The 23,147-nt window shown below is 36.9% G+C and overlaps 1 protein-coding gene across 1 annotated transcript in view; it reads left to right on the top strand.

Moving 5' to 3' along the window:
- ASCC3 (activating signal cointegrator 1 complex subunit 3) overlaps positions 1-11,117 on the top strand; it is a 273,420-nt gene extending 262,303 nt beyond the window's left edge. Inside the window, exons 38-42 of the mRNA XM_062572708.1 lie at positions 1,822-1,973; positions 2,484-2,634; positions 7,948-8,154; positions 10,110-10,285; positions 10,384-11,117. Of these exons, the coding sequence (XP_062428692.1) occupies positions 1,822-1,973; positions 2,484-2,634; positions 7,948-8,154; positions 10,110-10,285; positions 10,384-10,531 (834 nt within the window). The 3' untranslated portion in view covers positions 10,532-11,117. The remainder of the gene's footprint in view (positions 1-1,821; positions 1,974-2,483; positions 2,635-7,947; positions 8,155-10,109; positions 10,286-10,383) is intronic.
- Positions 11,118-23,147: the final 12,030 nt, after the last annotated feature.

The following is a 23,147-nucleotide window of genomic DNA, read 5'->3' on the forward strand; positions in this document are numbered from 1 at the left end:
ACTGTAAACTACTAAAATAAATTGTGTGACTGACCATGACTGAAATTAACCTGTGTCTTTAAACGCAACATTTCTCCAGAATCAGTGTAATTTAATTGAAATAGCTGTGTGTGTGTAAACAACTCCTTTGTTTAAAGAAGATTTCACTGTTTAGTTTGTCTTAAGTAAATGCTGCCTTTTGTTTGTCCGTAAAACATTTGATTAAATGTAAAGACTAACATAGACAGCTTCTCATCATTACACTAGTGACTGGAAAATAAGTTAAAATTATTGCAGGTGATACTCCCTTAGATAGTAAGGGAGTATCAAACAATACAATTTGTCTTGGAGGGGACGGGGAAAAACCATAGAGAAATCTTAAGCTCAGCCCTAAAATGAAACTCCAAATTTCCTCCCTGTAAACCACTTTTAAATATGTGACTTTCTACTGAATTAGAATGCTCTAATGTGAAGACCCACACTTTATTTGTGATTGTAATAGTATTAAACAAGAAAATTAGCAAGAGAATTAACATATTGTAGCATAATTTTCTTTACCAGCTGAAATGCTCCCATAAGTCATAAGAATTGTTTTAATGTAATGTAGACAGGGTGAAAAATATACTGCATATTCAAATAACTGTATTCACTGTTAAAATATTATGTTGAAACCAAGGCTCATTTGATTCTTTCTCCTTTGGAAAATTCTTAAAATTCTCTTTCAGACTGACGAAATAGAATTTAAGACAAGTCTTAAAAAAGTCTGGACACAGGCTTAACAAATTTTTCACGTCAGCAGGACACTCACAATGCACAAACTATATTTTTTGCAGATTTAGATCCTCTTTATGTTAGTGATACTTACATTACACATTTGACTTGTATTGTCTATATAAAACATACTAAATAGAAGTAGAAATGGAACTCTGACTCAAGGAATGAAAGGCACGATGACTGCTGACACTTTAAAGTGGGACATGTAGCTGAATAGGGTGTTGGGAGGTTTAGGGGAGACTTCTTTGGGGAGACTTTTCACATCAGAATAGAGATACCAAAAGAGAGATGGCCAAACTTCCCTCATTCTCAAAACAACTAACTGTTTACAATGCAAAGAGTGAAATCCAAGTTATTTCTGACTGATCTGACTCACCGTAGGTGAATTTCCTGATCTTTGATTATTAGCTATTTTCCGGTCTCTCTTCAAGATTTTCAGTTAGATGTCAATATTGAATAAAACCCCCCAAAATGCTCATTAAACTAAATTTTAGTTTTCTATCTAGTCCTATTCAAGAGATTTTTTGAGCTTTAAGAGCTTACACTAAAATCAGAATAATAATAACTGCTACTTCTAAGTGACATCAACATTCATATTAGAACACATGTAAATACATTGATCTTCTTAAACAGACCAAGGATTTTTTGAATAATTATGCAGTTCTGGCAAAGCTCTCCTTTCAAAACATAAACATTGCAATTAACTGTAACTTCTTCCTTTACAGTAAACTCCTTTCATTCTGAGTTGAATTCTGTAAGAGAGGTTATTTTTAGGGCAAGATCCCACCTTATACTCCCACCCTCAAAAAGCATGATGTAAATTACTTACCCTTTCAAGGATAAGAGTTGGTGATGGTGAAGGTTTTAATGCTTCTTTTTCCAAAATTACTTAAAAAGATGCCAACTGACGTCAGTAGGAGTTGAAGGAAATTCTGATGTTGTGTGCCTAGAAATTTCTATACCTTAAACACGAAATAAATGTACTTGTCTGTATAAACCTGGTATACAATTATGCCTACATTTTCCCTTTTATATCTATGTATATATATATATGTTTTCTTTGATTAGGCAATGCTGGATGTTGCAGCACACCACGGATGGCTGGTGACTGCTCTGAATATAACCAGTCTGATACAGATGGTGGTTCAGGGTAGATGGATACATGATTCCTCCCTGCTTACTTTGCCCAATATAGAAGTACATCATCTTTATCTTTTTAGGTATGTAAGTCTTCTAAGCATTTACAGGTTTGCAATTTCATTACAGCTCTGATTGCTGATAGTGATTGAATGTCACTGTTGTGCCCAAGAATGTTCGTTAATGTAACAGAAGCAAAACTCATTCTTTCACAGTGATTCTTTCCCAAATGGAGGTCTTGATTCTGTTTTCAATTTTCATTGATTACTTAACCCCACAGAGTATTTTGAGAACCATGATTCCAGACAACTGTACAAGAGATAACTGGAAGAGTTCCAAATTCTAACAAATGTAACTTTGTATATTAATTACATCTTTATTTTAATTCACACTAAAAATACACTGGTACCCGTGTTGATATCATAGATAATGTTAGGCTCTGTGAGTGCCTAGATGATGCATTAATTAACACTACCCAAAAAGAAATGACAGGCATTTAATAACAGAAGCCAGTATCAAGTTTTACCACCAAAACAACTTAAAACAAATGTTTGCTTTCTCTCACTGGGCATATGTCTTGCTGTCTGTATCAGGAAGTGGAGCCAAGGCAGAAGGAAGAGCACGCCTGGAGGTTACCAGGGACCTATTGAGTGTCTTCCTGAACTAATGGCTGCCTGTGAAGGAAAAGAGAATGTTTTTGCTTCCATTGTGGACAGTGAATTGCAAACAGCACACATTTCACAGGTAATACTTTCTATCAGTGTTCATTATGAGTATGGTTGGAAAGGAAAAGTAGCTGGGAAAAGAAATACTCTATTCACTTCCCTTCAGCAAATATCACGTGATGTTTTGTATAAAATGCAATACATTCATTGCTCTAATTTCAAGGTACGGCTAGTTTTACAGAGGTTCTTCCCTGCCTATTTTCTAAACATTATTTTTTTCTGGTTTTCTGTTAACTAGTAACAGCGTCTGGTTCATAGCTGATATTACCACATCTCTCTGCTTTAAGACGCTTGTCTAGGTCATTCAATCTGCTAAGAGTTATCCACCTTTTCATAGTCAGCTATGCACTGGGAATACATGCATCGCAAATGCCATTGTAGCTTGTTTCTGAAGTGGTCTTTCAGACGCAGTATTTTCTGAGAATACCCTTGCTAAGAGATCCAACACTCATTTTACATTTGTACATTTGAAACAGAAAAAAAAAGAGAAAGAAAAGAAATTTTCACACTTAGGATGGAGAAAGAAAAACACGTTGAGGCCACTGGAGTCTTATTTTCAGCTTCCAGCAGTTTCCAGCAAAGGATAGCTATATCCCATAGTACATATCTTACACCATAAGACTATTGATTTAAAATAAATGTATGAAAGAAGCGAACTTCATGGCGTATGCTTAAGATATTTTTATTTGACTATTTTAAAGCAATATACCCTGTATTTGACTGTTCAGCTTCAGTTAAACCTTTGCTGGTATGCAAACAAAAAGAAAAGTATTTAAATGTCTATGGCAGACATCTGCATTTGTAACTAAATTACCATCAAAATTTTGAATTAAGAAAATGTATTGACATCAAAACAAGGCTTCCTTTAAGAACAGATTTCTAACATAATACACATTGATTTCAGTCCAACTTATAGATGTGATAAAAAATTAGAACATTGTTGTAATTAGTTCAGGGAGAACTCAGAAGTAAACTTACTTAATTTATTTGCATAAATTGCCATTCTGTTATCTTTAAAAGCAAATGCAAATTGGTTCTGTCTGATATGATGATGGTTATTTGGCTCAAAAGTGCTTCAATTTGCGTAGCAATCTGGTGTCGTCTCTGCAGTGAGGCGATCCCAGGTAACATACAAATCCTGAATTATTCCAGAAATTAGTATGTTTAAAGCATCAATTTAAGTGCTAATTGCAGTAGTAATGAGAAAAAGCAGTACTACTGTGCGATTTGCATCTACTGCCCCATCAGTATGCCTGGAACGGCTGCTGACTGGCAGAGGATTTGGCTGCTAATTAAATAATTGTATGCATGGCAGTGTTCTCGTCTGATTCAATAGATGAAGATTAATCCTCAGATAAATATGTTTGGCTGGTATTGAAATGTCTTAGCAGTTTCTTCAAAAATAACTTGTGTGTATGTGGTATGTATGTACACTCTGTGAATGACTGTGTGCCTCTATATATCTGTGTTTGTAAATATAGATGCATATAGGAAGGAAAAACGTAATTCCTTAGCATCATATAAGGAGAAAGTTTCATTTCTGTGAGTTCTGAATGGCCTTATTACTTGTGTATAACAAAGCTATGACTGTATTATGCACATCACTGCAAATATGAAACCTCTATTACCAATATTTTAAATTCTTCACAGCACTTTTTTTGCAAAAAAGAATGTAATATCCCCTTGTACAGAGTTAAAAAATTATGTTGAGACTGCCTGTTGAGTGTTTTCATGTGCAAAGCTTTCAGTGTACAACAAACTGGATGAGGGGGAGAAGGAGGCGGCAACCAGGAGAAGAAAATGTCAGTAAAAATATATCTTTATGACATATTGTCTATAACTAAGCTTATACTAAGATTACAGTCTTTAAGCTTGGTATCCTGGAACCGGACCAGGACAAGTCAAAACAAAGCGATAAGTATGTCAACAAATTGCCCAGAAGATTCTTTTCCTAATGGTATAAAACTTCTACTTCTAACTTGCAGTATATTTTACCTATAACTTAAACCTGTTCCTAGCATGAAACTGATAAAGCATGAGATTTAAATAAATTTGGAGAGAACAGGAAAAGGAAAGAAAAATCACATTTAGAAAGAAGAAAATATCTTTAAAGCAGATTGGTAATTAATTTTTAAACAGCAGCTCTTGAAGCTGCTCATGGATTTGGAATATTAGACTAAGTCCTGGGGAGAGAGATTATTGGCAAAAATGCTAATGATGTTTTCAAAGGTTGGTGAAGAATTTCTCATGTGATTGATTTGAATCTTTGGGTTTTGTGGGTAAATATCTATATTGTATATATGTACATGCACATGTGGGTGTGTTTATGTGTTCATAAGGAGAGAATATGTACATATGTAATCTTATACAGCAAAAAACAGTAAAATTGTCAAAAAATACCCAAGTGACTTGGGACCCTGGCTTTAATTTTCCAAAAGTTAGTTATAATCCTAAACCTCATTGAAAATCAATGGGCTTTATATGCAGACAGCATGAATTCAAAAATTACTTAGATTCTATCTCAGGTTTTTGGCTCTAGCTTTGATTTTATATCAGTGAATAATTCTGAGTCTTTTTTCCTTTTTAAATCTTTTTCAGTGTCTAGGTTACTTATGTACCTTTTAATGTACTAAGCTGATACTTATACTATTGAGAGAGAAAAAAACCCACAAGACTGAAAGAATATAATCTCTGCTCTGGTATTAGCTGCTTTAACTCTGGAAGCATCTACGTCTCTTTATTCTTCTTTTTCATTTTAGCTACTACTACTTGGCATTTTTCCTCAATCAGAAAAATAAGACTTTGATTTCCCTATATTCCATGAATGATGAGAAGGCAGCCTAATGTCAATGCTTTATCAGCGATAAGCAGTATTAACTTAATCTGTAATTGTCAAAAACATAAGGCCTGGAGAATTGACAGTATTCCAACTACCTTCTTATCTGATGAGAAAGTTATCCGGAGTTGCTTTGTTTTGTTAACACTGTAAAAAGCTACATGAGAACCTGAGAGCTTCTGACAGATCAAATATTTTGGGGTTGTATGATATAAACGGGATCAAACAGGGGGGTGATCACCAGGTGTGTGTGTGTCAGGATGTTATACTGAGGACAGTGGCATTAGTGCAATGAGAATCTCACTGTGAGTCTGTAAAGTTCCTACAACAGGCTTTATCTAAGAAATCTTTCCATTAAGCAGAAAGTCATTTGCCAGTTAAGGTGTATATACGCAGGTTGTCTCACCCCGTGTGATCTGCTGGAGGTAATTTTAGTAGTCTTTTATGTTAAATGTAGTGAAATCCTGACAACAACCTGTGAATTAAGGAAGTCTGGTACTTTTTCTCCTTGCTTCAAGGTGCTGCTTCCGCCCCCCCTTTTTTCCCTTCAGAGTTGGGACAGAAAGGGGAAGGGGAATATTTATTCCCATGATGTTCTAGCTGTTTATTTGCTCCTCAGAGTTTTCTTATGCTTTCTGAGCTAAAGCCTGATTAAGTACATTAGTGCAATTCTTCAGCTTCTGCCGTTTTGCACTCCAGCTGCGGGAGCGCTCGCAGCTCGCCCTGCCCACCTTCGCCATTGAACTGACACAGCTGTTCGCGCACCATGCCGAAGGGTGGGGGGAGAGAGACAGAGAGAGATTAGTTTAATCTAAATCAGTTTTCTCATTTAGTTCAGCTAGGCTACAGTAATACAGCCATTTTAATCCAGCATAAGTCTGGCACTGCGCCCAAAATGGGCAATTCTGCCCCCCGCCCATGCCATTTTCACCTTTCCTGACCTAGCTCACCGCACAGCTGCACAAGTGCTACGGATGGTACAAGCAAGGAACGGGGGAGGAGGGATCACATCACCCTTCTCAGACAAAGTGGTGTGTAACCAAGTGGCAACATGAATACTTGTGCCAGCAGGGAGGAGGTAGGACCACTTCTTTCTGTGATACTGAAGGCTCATACTTATTCAGAGGGCTCGCAAGATTAGCGAATATGTTTTCACAATCAGCTTTGAATGATCTGAGTTCATGCTGTCACCAAAATGACTAGCAAGCTGATCCATCTAGTTGTGCCATCACAGTGTGGTGCATTTATTTAAAAACACAAGATGGTCAAATTGATACATGAAAAATGAGTAGATATAAGCCCTTTTCCAGATAAAACATTTCCATTCCATGTCAGTATTGCCCATGTGCCTAGGTATACCTTCTCCATTCCCACAAGTGCTCATTTTGACATCTGTTGGCTTTTTACCAAGATCAATATTCTTCTTTCCTCAGTCTCCTTCCTGCCCTCTAGCTTTTTGTAAGTGTTGTTTGAAAATATGGGAGACATGTTGATTGTTTTGGGGAAGGGGAGGGGAGGGCAGAGGATTGGGTTTTTTTGTTTGTTTTTCTCCTAGTGCTGCTGCCTTCTTTGTTTTTCACACATAATGAGGTCCCAAGTCACTCACTCCATTACACAGGAAAGTTTCTTTCTTCTTCCAAACAAATTGCACTGAGGGTATAAGCCCATTTTCTTTTACTAAATGAAAGACTATGTTACTTTCCCCACTTTTGTCACAGCTTCTCAGCAATGCTTGTCCTTGTCTGATGGAGACTAAACTGAAGGACAGACAGAGCTGCATTTTTAGGATGTCTTATAATTGCTACATGTAAGATTGAAGAATGTCATGATCAGCTACACAAATTGTATGCTTCTAGCAACTGTTCCCCGTAGAAAGATGAGAAGTAAAGTTGAGGGACTGCTGCTGCTCATGAGAAAACTCATAGACTTAGGAAGCCTCAGAAGGACTGCAACGAGAAGGGTTTGTGAAGATCAATGTAAGAAAACCTTAAAAAAGTAGGGATAACTTTGGATAAGCGTTTGAACTTTTGGTTAATTATCCAAACTGATCCTCTGAACTCTCTGAGGTTTGCCCATTGCTAATTAGCACTGCAGTGATTTTTTCTTCATGGATTATGCTAAGGAAGTTTAATTTAAAACTTAATTATACTAGTTTTTAAGTGGCTTATAGGAAAAAAAATACTTTAATCGGGAGCAGTAAGAAATTTTTCCTGTGTTCAGACATCTGTAATCTTAGTGGGGCACCTATAATGTGCTTTAGGAGTTTCATCCTTGTTTTCTTGCTTAGAAAAAAGTAGTGTGAGAGGTTAATGAGAAGCATTTTATGCTTATGATTCTGAGCATTGAACTATGAAATATTACATTTTAATACATAATAAAATATTCTTAGTATATAATAAATATGTAGACTGCACACTGAGTTGCTTTTATTATAATGACAATAGTCTGAGTTGTGCAGACTGTCTTGTAATTCACTCTAGTCTGTTTTTTCTACAGGCTTGGAATTTTTTGTCCCGTTTGCCAATTCTAAACATTAGCTTGAGCATCAAAGGCTGTTGGGATGACCCAGCTCAGTCACAGAATGAAGTGCCTGTTCCTTCTTTGACAACAGACATGCGAGATGACAAAAAATGGATCAAATTACATGCTGATCAAGAGTATGTGCTGCAGATAAATCTACAGAGAACCCAGATGGGGTATCAGGTAGATATACTTATCATTTCCTTCCCAAGTACACAGGATTCCAATAATCCATTTACATTATCAATAAAGCTTTACACAGCATAACACATTTTATGGGCCTGTTAAGAATTATTACAAACACTTTCAAAGTCTTTTCTATGTCAGTAATGAGCAGATGTTTTTCTAGGTTACAGCAATAAAGCAAAGAGATTCTGAAGGTAAAATCCTAGGCCAATTCAAGTCAATGAAAAATCTCTTGCTGTTTTTATGAAGCAGAGACTCTTTTGCTGGGGCACTATAACCAGGAACAGTAGAGGTGATAACTTCATAGCCAGTATTTAAGCACTTCCCACCCTCAGACTCTGACCATACACACTCTTACATATCCCGCTTCTCAGACAAGCTTATAGGTTTCACTGTTATATTACCATGTACCTCCAAACTACATACCAGTCCTATAAGCATGTTTCTACTCATAACACATCCTCAGGCCTTCACTGAGCATATGCTCCTCATATTTTACATATCAAACTTCTCCAAATAGCTCTCCAAACAACTTTAACACCCTGGAACTTCAGTCCCATACCTTTGTCCAGTTCAAGCATATCCTGTTTCTCCTTGGGCTGGTTACCATGCCCTCAGCCATTCTTTATGTTCCAAGCCAGAAATGCCACTACCTGCGCAGGTTTCAAAGTGCTCTGCTTGTAGCAGCAGTAACTACTTGTACCTGTTTGTCAGCTCTTAAAAAGAGTTAAGACTGTGCCTCCTACATTCAAATCAGAGATTGCTAACAGTGTAGCCACCACTTAATTATTTATAGATGCATTATTTTCCATCGTTCGCATAGTATGAGTGACATTATGGACCACCGTAGGGGAACCTCAGATTACAATTTTGCTAACTGTGTTTTCTAACACATCATGCAATTGAGAATTATAATTATCAGCATTTTTGTAAGATAAGGAAGACCTCAAGATGTAGGTAGAGAACTGTTTTGAGGTGTTACTTTTGAGACTCAATGACTCTTCATTCTGATAAGAAGAATAATGGAGACACATATATTGTTGTGTATCCTGAAATTTGGAGTTAATTTACATTACTTAATTATACCTGAAAAGTGTTCCTTTGCAAAAGGTTTCCTATCCTATCCTATTCCTGATTACAGCATGCCTATCATAGCCTCGAGGGGAGACTCTTGTTTCTGTGAAGAAAAGTGCTCTTCCACAAGCCATTATATTTGCTATGCCAGTTACTGAGAGTTTTCCTAGCCAGAAGACACTGAAAAAAGAGGAAGGGAGCAGGAGCATTTTATGCGGTGATCACTGTTTTATAAACCTCTCCTAGAATTTGATCCCTTGTCTCTAAAGAAAGGCTGAATCAAACTCTTTCTGAAGCTTCATTGCTACATAGGTGCTTTTTCTTCTGTATAAACCTTCAGTAAAACCCCTCCATCTACAGTCCACAGAATGATACTGATTGAGTGTGCATCATTATTAGTACATCTTCAGCTTTCAGCAGTAAAGTCATTGTCTTAAAGAATCATTGAAATAGTCTTCCATTTTGCTGATCAACCTCCAATAAAGACTTCAAGTTTTTGTCTTAATGTTAATCTTCGACAATGTTGTTTTAGTATCATTTAAAGATACAAGGTTTACAATTAACCCTTCTGCAGAAAATAGCATTTGAAATATAGTAGATGAAATTACAAAAAGGGAACAGTGTTTCCATTCAAGTTACATTACCTTAGAAAATAAGCAGAATCTTGCATTCTGTTTTTTTCTGTGGACTCTTGATTTTTTTTTTTAAGTCTTTATCTGGAAAGAAATAAAAAATATTTTAGGTTGTATTTGGTTAAATTCTAGTTATTCAAAAATTTATGACAGGGTCTTTTTTGTGGCTTTCTTCATTCAAGGCAGAATGATATTGTGGAAAGGCGATTTCCAGTTGTACTGATTTTTATTCTTTTTCCCTGACAGGGAAAGCAAGACAGTAAAGCAGCAGCTCCTCGATTCCCCAAAGTCAAAGATGAAGGATGGTTTCTGATATTGGGAGAAATTGACAAAAAAGAACTCATTGCCCTGAAAAGAATTGGATATGTCAGAAATCGAAATACAGTCTCTGTTGCTTTTTATACTCCAGAAACTTCTGGAAAGTAAGACAAATGAAGAAATTAAATTATCTTAATGATTATCCTTTCCAAGTAGCCAAGATTTAATTTCCAGTCTAATGATTCTGCTTTTTATGTTTCAGGTATATCTACACATTGTATCTCATGAGTGACAGTTACCTTGGCATGGACCAACAATATGACATTTACTTGAATATTAGACCAGCTAGTAGTTCAGCACAAGTCACAACAGAGGTATCAGATGCAGTGAGTCACCTGGCTCTGAAGTAAGGTGATCTGAACAGTCCATTTGAAATAACTGGTCTTGCAGCTGGGATAGTCGATCATTCTGGACATCTAAAAAGGAAAAAAAAAAAGTGTTTGCCTTAGTGGAACCAACTTCTAACCTCAAGACACGTAGGAAATTGAAACAAATTGAAAGTGACTACTGTATTGACTCTGGTAACACAGAGTTAGCCACAGTGGCCTTATTCCTTTATAAAGTTTTGTCTTTTATTGTCTCATCTTTGTAAAATCTCCAGAATTCATACTGACCTGTTTTACTCAAATATAGTTGCCATAATTGCAGTTTGACAAATCAAAATAAGAAACTAAAGGATACTTTATCTTGTGCAAACTTAGGACTATATACTCTTCATTCTGAAAATTGTTCTGTAGCCTATGTATCAATGTAGTTTAAATGGTTGACTTTTTTAATTTATAGGGAAAATGGAAAGTTTGATCTAAGAACTGAATAAAATATTGATGGATATGTTTTATTTCCTGTTTAATAAAAATGTGTCCATTCAAATGTTTGCATTAGATTTTTCAGTGTAAAATATGAAACGCATAGTAATAAAATTCACCTCTTAAGCATACTACGTTTTGAAAGTGATAATCTGAAAAAATTCCTTTGAAAATTTATATTAATTATATATGCAGTATATATGGTTATAAAAATATGCAAAATAGCCCAAAATTTTTCCAGTATAAGAAACCATGCAATGTATATAAATCATAATTAAAGCTTACTCTTTATATATTAGTATAAAATTCCTTCAGTGTTGTTTTCCTGAATTTTGAAAGATTACTCAGCTACTGAAGCACATCAAATTGTATGGCCTGTTCTAGGGTTCACTGCTGAACTAAATTCTAAATTCTGATAATAAGAGAGATTTAGGCTCCAAATAATGGGGTTTACAACAGCCACAAGATGAGCAGGGAGCAGTTCTGCCTGCTGATATGCAGTGTCTAAGAGATGCCCAACTTGCATAGTGATGAAGTTAGTACCATAGAGAAACTCCCACCTGCAAGACATGAATCTGAAGGGAGAAGGAAGCAGCGTCTATCTTTTACATAATTCATGATTACACTGCTTACCTAGATCTACACATCCTGGTGGCTCTCCTCTTCTCAGCCTTAAGGGGATTCAAGATGCTGAGGTAGCACTTGGAGACAAGTGCTATGAAATATCATCATGCAACTTCATTCACACAGAGTAGATCTTAAACTGAATATTAATATTTGAACTTGTTTAGCTTTGCATTTAAATAACAAGCATTACCTCACTGAGGTATCATTTTGCTATATTCTCCACTGTATTTCACAACATCAAACAATTTAGCAGAGAGCTGTTGCTGGGAAGTTTCAAAAAAAATGACACTGTTGGTGTCACCTGCACTGCAGCAAAGAGAAGGCTAGCTGACTTCACAGATACAAAAGTTTTCACAGGGACAACTGTTAAAAAATAATAAATTGCAAACCCACCTGGCATACTCTAAATTATGAGAAAAAAAAATAACCCATTCAGTAATTGGATGTCTTCCCAGAACTTCATCTCACCTGATAATATTAAATAAATTGTGCTTCATTATTATAGGTTGACTTTATTGCATGAGAAAATGAGACAATAATATTAATAGAAAAAGTTGTCACTATATTATCAGCCTGCTAGCTGATACTCCTGCCCTCTTTGCTGTTTAGTTAGATTATATACAATATACTATGGTGATGTGTCACCAGCAACTGAGTTTTGTGAAGAAAAAAAAAAAAATACTCCGAAGTTTGGTTGTACACACATTTCCTTTCATCCTACACCCATTTTTTAAGAGGAATGCTTTTCTAATCTGTAAGTAAATTTTCAATAAATTAAGTCCTTTCTTTAGGAAAAATCTTGGATTGAAGTACTGTATTGTCCCTCAACAATTCTAAATAATTAGAAAATCGAGCTATGCCATGGGCACACAACATGCCAACATGATGATCTTGGCTCTTGCTGCTTTGTAAATGCATGTCACAAGATTGTTTAACTGCAGAATAGTAGACAATAACTTAAGCATTCTGTATTAATCAGTTAAAGAGTTTCTGTAATATGCCGCTTGTGCCATTTGTACTTTGTTTTTCAAATATAATATTTAATTTCCTATTACGTTAATTTTTTTTAGACATACTTAGTATTGTTAAATAATACATTTGAAACACTTGCTCATTATTGCAGAAGTATTGGGTTTGTGAAGACAAAGTCTGAAGCAATATAGAATGAATTCAAGCAAATTGTTTAGAATAAGCATTTATTTACCTGAAAAATCTGAGAGGAGAACTTCTGATGCATTTAAAACAGCTGCTTCGAAGGAACAATCAATAAGTTCCGTCCTATGATAGCTAATGGTGAAAAGTGAAAGTAGCTGCCTCTTACCGAAGTATGAAAATCAAATGCAGAACAATAAAAATAGAAATTAGCAATACTTCTGTGAATTATCACCACTATGGATAGACGAGCAAGTTGTCAGCCTATTCAGAGAGTTTTAAGGTTAAGTTTCTCATTCCAGTTTGCAGGCGGGTTTTGGAAGGTTGTTCTGTTTGGTTTTATTTTGTTTTCCTTCTGGAAGCAGCTGCAGTTAGTCTCTGTCTGCTAAGTTATCCTACTTCTTACAAAAGTTTGAAAGAGCAACAAAAACACCCACTTCTTGTGTATTTTCTCTTTAAGTCTGCTTGCTTGACTTTAGCCTTCCCACCTCATCCTGTTCTACCCTGATAATGGCATCACAGCAGTACTTAGCAGGAGCTAGAGAAGGTTTGGATATGTACATCCTTCCCCATCTTTTCTTAAGGTATTTTTTACAAGCCAAACTGGTATTTAGAACCTTTACTTCAGTTTTCTGTTCTAGTCCAGGCCCTGAATGTATCATAGTGGCATCTTGGAGGCCATCTTCTCTACTCCAGTCTTTCTCTTATGTTACAAACTGAATTTTCTGAGGCCTTCATTTCACCCAGCTGAATTCAGATATTTATGCTGCTGACTCAAAATTCTTCTTTCTCATTACTAAAGTAGTTTTCTTTTAGAGACCATCTCTTCCCTTCACCTTCAGGAAATCTTAGTAAACACCTACCATCCCAGAATATAAGACCTGAACTAAATAGGCTTCATTAAAAAAAAAAAAAAAAAAAAAAAAGTAAGTTTTCGTACTTCCAATTTTCTAGGTCTGGGAGGGAAGAAGGAACCCCATGTGCATCTCCTCCTGCAGATCACAGCCTGAATCCAAATTCTTATTTTCCTCCCTTGCTCAATAAATAGAGGCTGTGATTTTTTTAAGACAGTTTGGTGAACTGGCCCAACAGGTATCATTTCTCTCTGAAGAGGCTTATTTACTGCAGCAAGTTGTTCTTAAATAATCATTTTCTCATCTCCACGCTTTCTCTCATTCATTTCAAGTAGACTCCCCTTTAGCTCCTTCACAGATATTTTCTGCTACCTGTAATCCCTACAATCACACCTGTTCAGAAACTCATCCATTCTGGTGGTAGCAAACTTCATACCAGAGCAAAATTTTTTTAATCTCCTTTCAGAATGATGTGGTAAAGACACTATTCTAGCCTATGTCATAAGAAATGATGCTGGACAAAACACCAGGGTAATACAATCTAACTTTATATTTGTCTCTGCATCTGGAAGAAAAGTTTGAGCTGATGCTGAGAGGAGAAAAAATTCAGTGTGATAATCCTGTAACCAGAAAGCCAGGCCATAGGTGCAAAAAGAACCCACTAATCCATGCAGATGTGTTTTACAACTCACATGAAATAGTAAAATTGTGTAAAGTTATTTTATAGAAACTTTTTTTTTAATGAAGAAAGGGAAGGGAAAACAATGAGAATCCCCTAAAGATCTGCAGTAACAGCCTTCTTGCTCTGCAGGTTAGGAGAACAGATACGTGAAAGCATATTGTTATTACTGTTAAAAGGATGGTAAAGGGCAATGGAGGCAAAGGGAATGTCCAGGTCAATTATAATTCTGCATATGTTGGGGAGGGGAGGGGAGGCACCCGCACAGTACAAATGGATTTTTCTAAACCCCAGTGACTTGGGATAGAAAATGAGGAAGTTAAGCACATACAGATCATACCAAGGAATGGTATTTATAAAGTAAGATTAGACGTTCTTCAGTTTGACACACTGCCAAATCCAGACAAAATGGCAAATTGCATACAGGTAGAAGAGGAAAAGAACAACACGTGCCCCTGTTGTTAAACATATGCTCCTTTATTCTGAAAATATTAGAAGAACTACTATGTTAATGCACTGAGGGAAGAAGCCAATCTAATTTTTACTATTTCTAGGGCAAGTCACTGGAAAGATGGCGTATATAAAAAGCCTTATCTAAAGCAATATACTCAGTTTAAAGAAAGATTGGTCTGTTTATATGGAACTGAAATTCCTCTACTAGATAAAATCAATTTTGGAGGAAGCATCTCCCTTTAGCATTTTTTTGCTGTTGAAAGCTTAGTATTTGAATTTTTTTGCAACAAGTAGAAAATCCACTGTGTGTAGGTATGTCTATGTCCATCTGTACCATGAAAGAAAGACTTTTGCTGATTGCAATTTGGGGTTCTGATTCTGATTGAATGGGGGAGCAAGTGGAAGTTGGAGATGATGACTGGATCCAAGAACTACATGCAGATATTCTAGATATTCACACTTAAGACAAGTTGCAAAGGATTATTAAAGTTTTTGCTTCCTGACATTTGTAAACAGAAAATGTCAGTGGGTTTCATGTCTCAAATAAGAAACCCAAACTAAAAAGACACTAAAAGGTGTCTTCATATAGATACCTACAGGCACTGGAGGTGTCTAAGCTCTTGTCAGAGCAGATACAGGATTGATTCAACTGCCCACACTATCTAAAGCCATTTGAAATCACCAGACAATCCCACCTGGCTTCCAGCTGCTGCTCCAAAAGGACACAATCATCTGCTTTAAAAGTCCTGTATAATAGCTATGGTAAGTGTACACTAGCAAGTAGTATAGTCCAGTAGGAGCAGATCTGTGGAAAGAAACAGTTGGTATTAATGTTCCTACTGTGCAGATTTAGAAAGTTTGACTTTAGACTAACTCTAGTGTGGTGCAGTGCACTGAATGCCTGCAAGTTACTGAGCACTTCAGGTGCATTCCTGGATTGCATCTTCCCGGTTAATCGCAGCTGAAAGGAATCTTGTTGCAATGCACTGGGAGCAGAGCTGATCAGGAGATTCAACTCAGAAATACACTTTTCATCTGTCCCAAAATGCTAATGTAGAGATGCACCCTATCAGGCCAAGTAGAACATCTTGGGCACCCTAAATGGCACTAGATGCTTATGTTTGGCTAACTGGTTCAAACCATCATCATCTATTTCAGAGTGAGCTGAATCACCCATCAAACTCTGATGATTCTACCAGATCTCTATTAATTGTATTGGTTATAGTGGGAGCTTAAATGCCTTATGTGCCTGTAAATACTCACATGGAGTCAGCTTATTTTAGGTATTTTTTTTTCTGGCTAAATCTCGTGCCTTTTAGCTTAATTTAGTTGCCTAGAAATAGGTAACTAGTGTCTTTTAAGATGCCATATCTCGGTTGGCTTCTATATTCAGCTCCAGAAATATATGAGGCATCTGCAGAGGGCTTCTAGATGTGAAACACGACACTGTTGTTACATTTGTCAGCCCTTGTGGATGCCTCAGATAACCTGCGGCATCTCAGCTGGCACTGGTAACTTTTACACTGAGGCAATCAAACTGAGCCCTTATTACTTCTGTATACATAGGTAAGCAATTAATTGGCTTAACTGTAAGCATCTAATGGCACTTAAGACAACCAGGGATATTCCAGTTGCCACTCCAGAAGAAAGCAAGTCTTCTTCCATGGGTTCTGTGTCACTTCTGCCAACCCTATGCAGGTGTGCTGGTATTGTGGGCTGCTAGCTGGATATTCAAGCTTAGGTTTAGGTTAATCAAGCACACATAATATTGTAAGTCAAAAGTACTGTGGTTTGACAAAATTATATCTTCCGGAGTACAATGCAAGTTATTTTCTGAGAAGGGAGAAGTCTCTTGTTTCATGAGAATAAATGTTTTATGAAAAAGTCTTGAATGTCATAGGATGTCCAGATAGACATGTAAGCTACAAAAGGATGAGTCAGGTTGTTGCTGAGAATGGCCACTCAATTTTTACACTCCACCTATTCTATGATCAATGTTTGATTCCTACTGGTCTTTTTTAAAACATATCTTGCTAAATGAGAGTTGTATTTTTAGAGTATACTGCATTTCAGCAGGCTGTGCCAAGCTTTACATCAGCAGAAATTTTGACTCATATTTTTGTGAAGTGATTTGCAAATGCTAGAAATGAACAAACCGAGTTTGTTATTAATGTCACATACTGGCAGCAGTGAGAGGTTAAGCCACTTGCATGAAGTGTATGATGGGAACATCTATATCAAAGGAACTTCTTTGGAAAGAAATGGTACTGTTTACACTAAATAAATCTCTGTGTAAATAATTTGTATAGAGGATTCAATCCAGACAGAAGAAACAAGCTCTATAGAGAAAGGATTCTCCACAGTGATTACACCATACTGCAATTAAATATGTTTACAAGAAGAATCTTGTACTCGAATCTCCTAATGAGCTCCATACTGCATCAATGTGATTCAAATCCAGCACTCTCTAAGTCAGTAAGCCTTTCTTCTGCATTTCTGTTCCTGGAAAATCACAATCATCTTCTCTGCTCTGCCAATTTAAAACTATGAGCCTTTCCTGCTGTCTTACTCTGTCTAATCACATTTTACTTACTTCAAGAATAAAGATTTCCCATCCACCCACCTAACTACCTAATGCTAATTAATTCACTCTAAATTTTTCTTCAGAAATAAAGTCAAATCTTCACTGAGACTATGTATTAGTCTTCACTACTGTTTTTTTTTTCCTCAGCTCAGCCTTATCCTATGAAGACTCAGAATAAAAATGTGCAACCGAAATATAAGGCTTGCAGCTCTTCTTTCAGAAGATGTCTACACAGCAGAATGGGTGAGATCCCATTACGCAATGACAAAGGCAACGTAGAGAGATTGCATGAAAATTATTGAGAGGACTGGGGAAGATAATCTTGGGTTTAGAATAGAAAGGCAATATGAGACCATAGGGGAAAGGAAAGTATATATTGGCTAGCAAGTATTATTCCTGTGCAGGAAAAACAATGTAATAAAGAGTGAAAGTATTTCTATGCTGAACATTATCATTCCCAGTAAGATTCTCACTAAGGATTTGTAAGGTGAACTACAAAGGTGAATTGGGCATTTTTGAAAATCACACTCAATAATGATGTGATACATTTACAAATAGCTACAAGGCTATGCCATTAAGTACTGACATGGAAAAGTAGAAAAGGGAGTCTCCAGAAATATATATATATAAAAAAAATCTTTTCCTCACTATACTCTAAGTCTCTAATGAATTTTGATAAATACCACTCTTCACATCATAGAAACAAATTAGAGCATAAATAATCTGTTTCTGCAATATAGTAACATGGGAAGATAAAGCTTACATACCTTAAAAGTAATACTTCCTTCTAGCAAACAGGATGAAATTGTTTTGGATGCCAATAACACATGGAGAGTTCCCACCATGTATCTGACAGCACATCAAACTTATTAGGGACCAATTACTCATTGTAATATCACAGTAGCAGCAGATGCTCATAAACTGTCATCCTTGTAAGGTGTGAAGATTTTGTAATAAGCCTTATTTTAATTTCTCAAATGAGTGTAATGATTAAAGGAAGAATTGGAAAACACCAAGAGGATTCTGTCATCATCTACATAAAAAAGCCACTTTCATTCATCTCTGTCAAAGCAAGATTTGACCTTCTTTGCTGTTTTGCCCTATTTAAAATACAACATAAAATAGAGTTCAATTTTCAACCAAGAGACTACATGACTATCTAACTATTTACTCATCTGAGGTTTTTTTCCCCAAATACTCAACCTGAATTGTTTTAATTTGATCCTATTACTCTTAGACCAGTACCTGCTAGCTCCTGAATTTCACTTCAATCATGAGATAAATTAAATTTTTTCCTCCCTTCTCCCTAGCAAAGAAAAAGGCATATATAGATATTCTCAGGTCCCAATCCAAACCTAAAAGGTCCTAAGATTTAATCAGCTCTTGAACAAAGCCAAAAAATCATCATTTAGCCTACTGTAGACAGATGCTGTAACAAGGTCTTGCTGTTTATTTGCATGACTTTACTGTGTTCCTCCCCAACAGAGTCTCTCACGCTATACTTGCACTAAATTTTCTGGAATAAGATATAGTATGATTAAGATTAGAGGGGACAAATGGAGATCACCTACTCCAGCCCCCCACACACACACACACTCAAACAAAGGTCAACTAGAGCAAGTTGCTCGGGACCATGTCCAGTCAAGTTTGGAGTATGTCTCAGTCTCATCCCTGCAGATACTAGGAAAATATATACGCTACACTTAACAGAATATCTCCTCCATAATCTACATACATAATTTTCATGTGTGTCAGAAGGCAAATATTTCCTTCAGCTTCACAAAGGCTCCTTAGCAAAATGTTTAGAAATTTAAAAACACCTTCATAAAAACTTAAGACTCTACTTTCACCCAGTTATTGTTAGTGTCATTCTGTGAGCTATCCCGGTAAAGTTCCTGAAACTTCTACCCTCTGTTGATAAACTATACGCAGACACAGTCAGCTACAAATCTGTCTTTCATAAAACTTTTTTTTTAAGCTGAACTCCATGCCAATACGCTGTGTCTGGACTACAATAGTAGCTGACCCTTAGATGTTATTCTTAGGTTGCTGATGACTCTCAGGTTTTAGCTTCACAGCATGTGATATACCGAAGAAGCTGCAATCATTTTTTAATCCTGTTGAGGCTTATCACTGTGAACTTAAAACTTCAAGAAAGTAGGAACAAATGTGCTCAACATGTAGGTTTTTCCAAGTTTTTGCAGCTGTATTCACATTCCAATTACTGCATTCTGGTATGAGAACTGTTAAAAGCTGACTCTATAAGAACTTCTCTGGTCCTAAAATTTTGACTTTTTGAGCAGGAAGCAGAAAAGAAAAGAAGAAATATCACAATAGCCTGAAGACTTGACTTAGACATCCAATTTCCAGAATACAATTTTCCAGTGGGTTCCATTGTACAATGGCTATCAACAGAGAGAGGGAAACTGGTAGAGTTCAAAAAAATGAGAAAGAAATATTCTGGCTTGTACTCTGAAATAGGAATTTAAATTCAAACAAAGACTTGTTTAGGATAAGGATTGTGTATTCTTTGGGAGAAGGCAGCTCAGAGTAAGTCCATTCAGATGTCTGGATAAAATTCTTTGATTTTTACCTGTTCTAAACATATCTAGAGTTAATCAATCTAAGCTTTAAGCTCATGGTGCTCTAAATGAATATATGAATTTGTTGCCTTTTTTTAAACTGATATTTGAGTAAGATACTGTGCTAAATCATTTAAAAAAAACACAACTAAGTGATGAATGAAAGTAGTTGTAATGAAAAAGGGGGTTTGAGTTACAATAAATCAATGAATTCCCTTAATCCAGCCTCATAGAGCCAAGAAATGTTACCAGTCTCTTGGAATTAAGTATGTCCATTCATAAAGCAATGAAACAGAAAATGACATTCAAACCCCTTAGGTGCACAAAGGGTACAAGAAATTACATCTGGGTTATGTAGTCTGAAAGAAGCATTATCATGCTGTTGCAAAATAAAAGTCAGGAGATAATGATTTTTTTTTTTTTTTTTTTAGTTTGTTGATGTGTGGAAAGTGATGGATAGTTTTTTGGAGGGGTGTTTTGTTTTTGGCTGTTTATCTGTTTGGGGATGGAAAAGCAGGTATTTGTGAAGCATCCTTGTCCCAGAGATACAGTCTGGACCTCCGTGGAAAATTGTCACAGAATGTACAATGACAGCTTTTTCCTTTTGTTGCCAAAATCCAAATATTTGCATCACTGTTACTCTATGCTCTGAAACCAGGCATATTCTCTGAGCACATGGTAGTCATGCTCAGGCCTGATAGACTGACTCAATAGATTTTTAATTCAGGTCACTGAACTGAAGACCTCCATACAAGTATTTTACTTGAATTGTTCAGGTAAACATAAGCATTACACATTAAATGGGTATTTGTTCCATAATTACTTAGAAGTTAGAAGAAAAATCCAAAATTACTAGAATTGTCTCAAGAGAAATTTTTTTCCAAACTCAAAATATTGCAAGCTTTCTGTAGAACATCATGGCCCAGACCTTCTGATACCAGCATCTTCAGACTATAAGTGCAACATACTTGTTAGCTTGGACTCTGTATGACAAAGCTGTCAGATACTTTGAAAAGACACTTTGAAAGGCACAATGGTTTTTGTTCATCAAAGTGGCTCTTGCAACTTTATATGACAACAAAAGTTTTCTTGTATGGAAAGGAAGAGTACTGGCTGCCATGAAAAAAAATAGCTTATACAATAATAGAATGCTGCCTTAAAAACAGTCTTTCACCAGTGTGTTGAAGTTCACTGTAGAAAAAGAGAAGGCTCCTTCTGATTCAAGATGCTGATCTGACAAGTGTCCAATGTTCAACTCTACTTCTCTGAGAAGTTCCAGTGAAATCAGTGAAATATTCTTGGCTTTCTAGTAAATGAGTGTCTCAGCTCCTCCTCTGTTACTTAGAACATGAGGGGGAGAGGATTTGGATAGCTGTGTCACCTGTACACTTTTTGAACAATGTGGCATGAGAGCACTGCTCTCTGTAGAGTTTGACACTTATTCATCAATGACATGGATGAGGGGACAGAGTGCCTCCTCAGCAAGTTTGCTGATGATACCAAGCTGGGAGGACTGGCTAATACACCTGAGGGCTGTGCTGCCATTCAGAGAGACCTGGACAGGCTGGAGAGTTGGGCGGAGAGGAACCTCATGAGGTTCAACAAGGGCGAGTGCAGAGTCCTGCACCTAGGGAAAAATAATCCCAGGCACCAGTACAAGCTGGGGGCTGACCTTCTGGAGAGCAGTTCTGCAGAGAAGGACCTGGGAGTGCTGGTGGATGACAAGTTGGCCACGAGCCAGCAATGTGCCCTTGTGGCCGGGAAGGCCAATGGTATCCTGAGGTGCATCAGGAAGAGTGTCGCCAGCAGGTCGAGGGAGGTGATCCTGCCCCTCTACTCAGCCCTGGGGAGGCCTCACCTCGAGTACTGCATCCAGTTCTGGGCTCCCCAGTAGTATGAGAGAGACGTGGAGTTACTGAAGAGAGTCCAGTGTAGGGCTACGAAGATGATCAGAGGACTGGAGCATCTGCCCTAGGAGGAACGGCTGCGAGAGCTGGGCCTGTTTAGCCTGGAGAAGAGAAGACTGAGGGGGGGATCTTATCAATGTGTAGAAGTACCTGAAGGGAGGGTGTCAAGGGGACGGAGACAAACTCTTTTCAGTTGTCCAATGTGACAGGACAAGAGGCAATGGGCAGAAATTGAAGCACAGGAAGTTCCACCTGAATGTGAGGGGGAATTTCTTCACTGTGAGAGTGATGGAGCACTGGCACAGGCTGCCCAGAGAGGTAGTGGAGTCTCCTTCTCTGGAGATCTTCAAGGCCCGCCTGGATGCAACCCTGTCTACCATGCTCTAGGTGACCCTGCTTGACAGGGAGGCTGGACTAGATGATCTCCAGAGGTCCCTTCCAACCTTATCCATTCTGTGATTCTGTGAAACTTCATTTGTTAAAGGGTGCAGGTCTCCATCACTCTGACTCTTTTAGGAGGACTTCAAGAAACACTGACATGAGACAACTAATTCATTTTCTGGTTGGGTCTGTAAGAAGTGTCGAGTCAGTTCTGTACTAGCTACAGAGAGTACCCAGACGATAGCTGCTCTGATGCATTGTTTTGGGAAAACATTCCGAACTTACAGGCACATCAATAACTAGATTGAGCCTTGTCCAAAATTTTCTCAGGACCAAAGTCTTTGGGAATGTTGGCTTTAAAGGACCAAAACCTTTAAGAACTAATCTTCTAGAAATAAGGAGTCCAGATTGACTGCTGTTTTATAAATACACAAATGAAAAAGAAAGGAAAATCTCACCAAAAGGACCCTGACAGGAATGCTAAACACTCTTTTTCTTCATTTTAAAAACATGTAGTACCCACACATTTATATGAAAGTCTTGGGAAACAGCCACATTAATTTAACTGAATCAATGAAGCTCTATTGGGGAATATGGGTGCTGCTAAGGGAATATACATTTGTGAAGAGAATTGCAAAAGAAATTCTCATATTAAAAGTGACTGAAAAATAATCTAAAATTTCTTTTCTTTTGATACATTATCCTTTGCATCAGAGATTTGAGGACGAAATGCATTCCCAACATATATTATTAGCAGATCAAAACTAGTTTCTGCTATTACTTTCAAAGGGTTTGGTGAATAGACAATGGTATTAGTATCATCTAATCCTTCTCTCAGACCTAGGACTCAAACATTAACAGCTGCAGATTTTATAACATTTCTAATTCAGAGATAAATTGTGTTTTCTTGAATTGGATGGGTAGGTAATATCCTAAAGTTA

This window comes from Rhea pennata, chromosome 3 (genome assembly GCF_028389875.1).
Source record: "Rhea pennata isolate bPtePen1 chromosome 3, bPtePen1.pri, whole genome shotgun sequence".
NCBI lineage: Eukaryota > Metazoa > Chordata > Aves > Rheiformes > Rheidae > Rhea > Rhea pennata.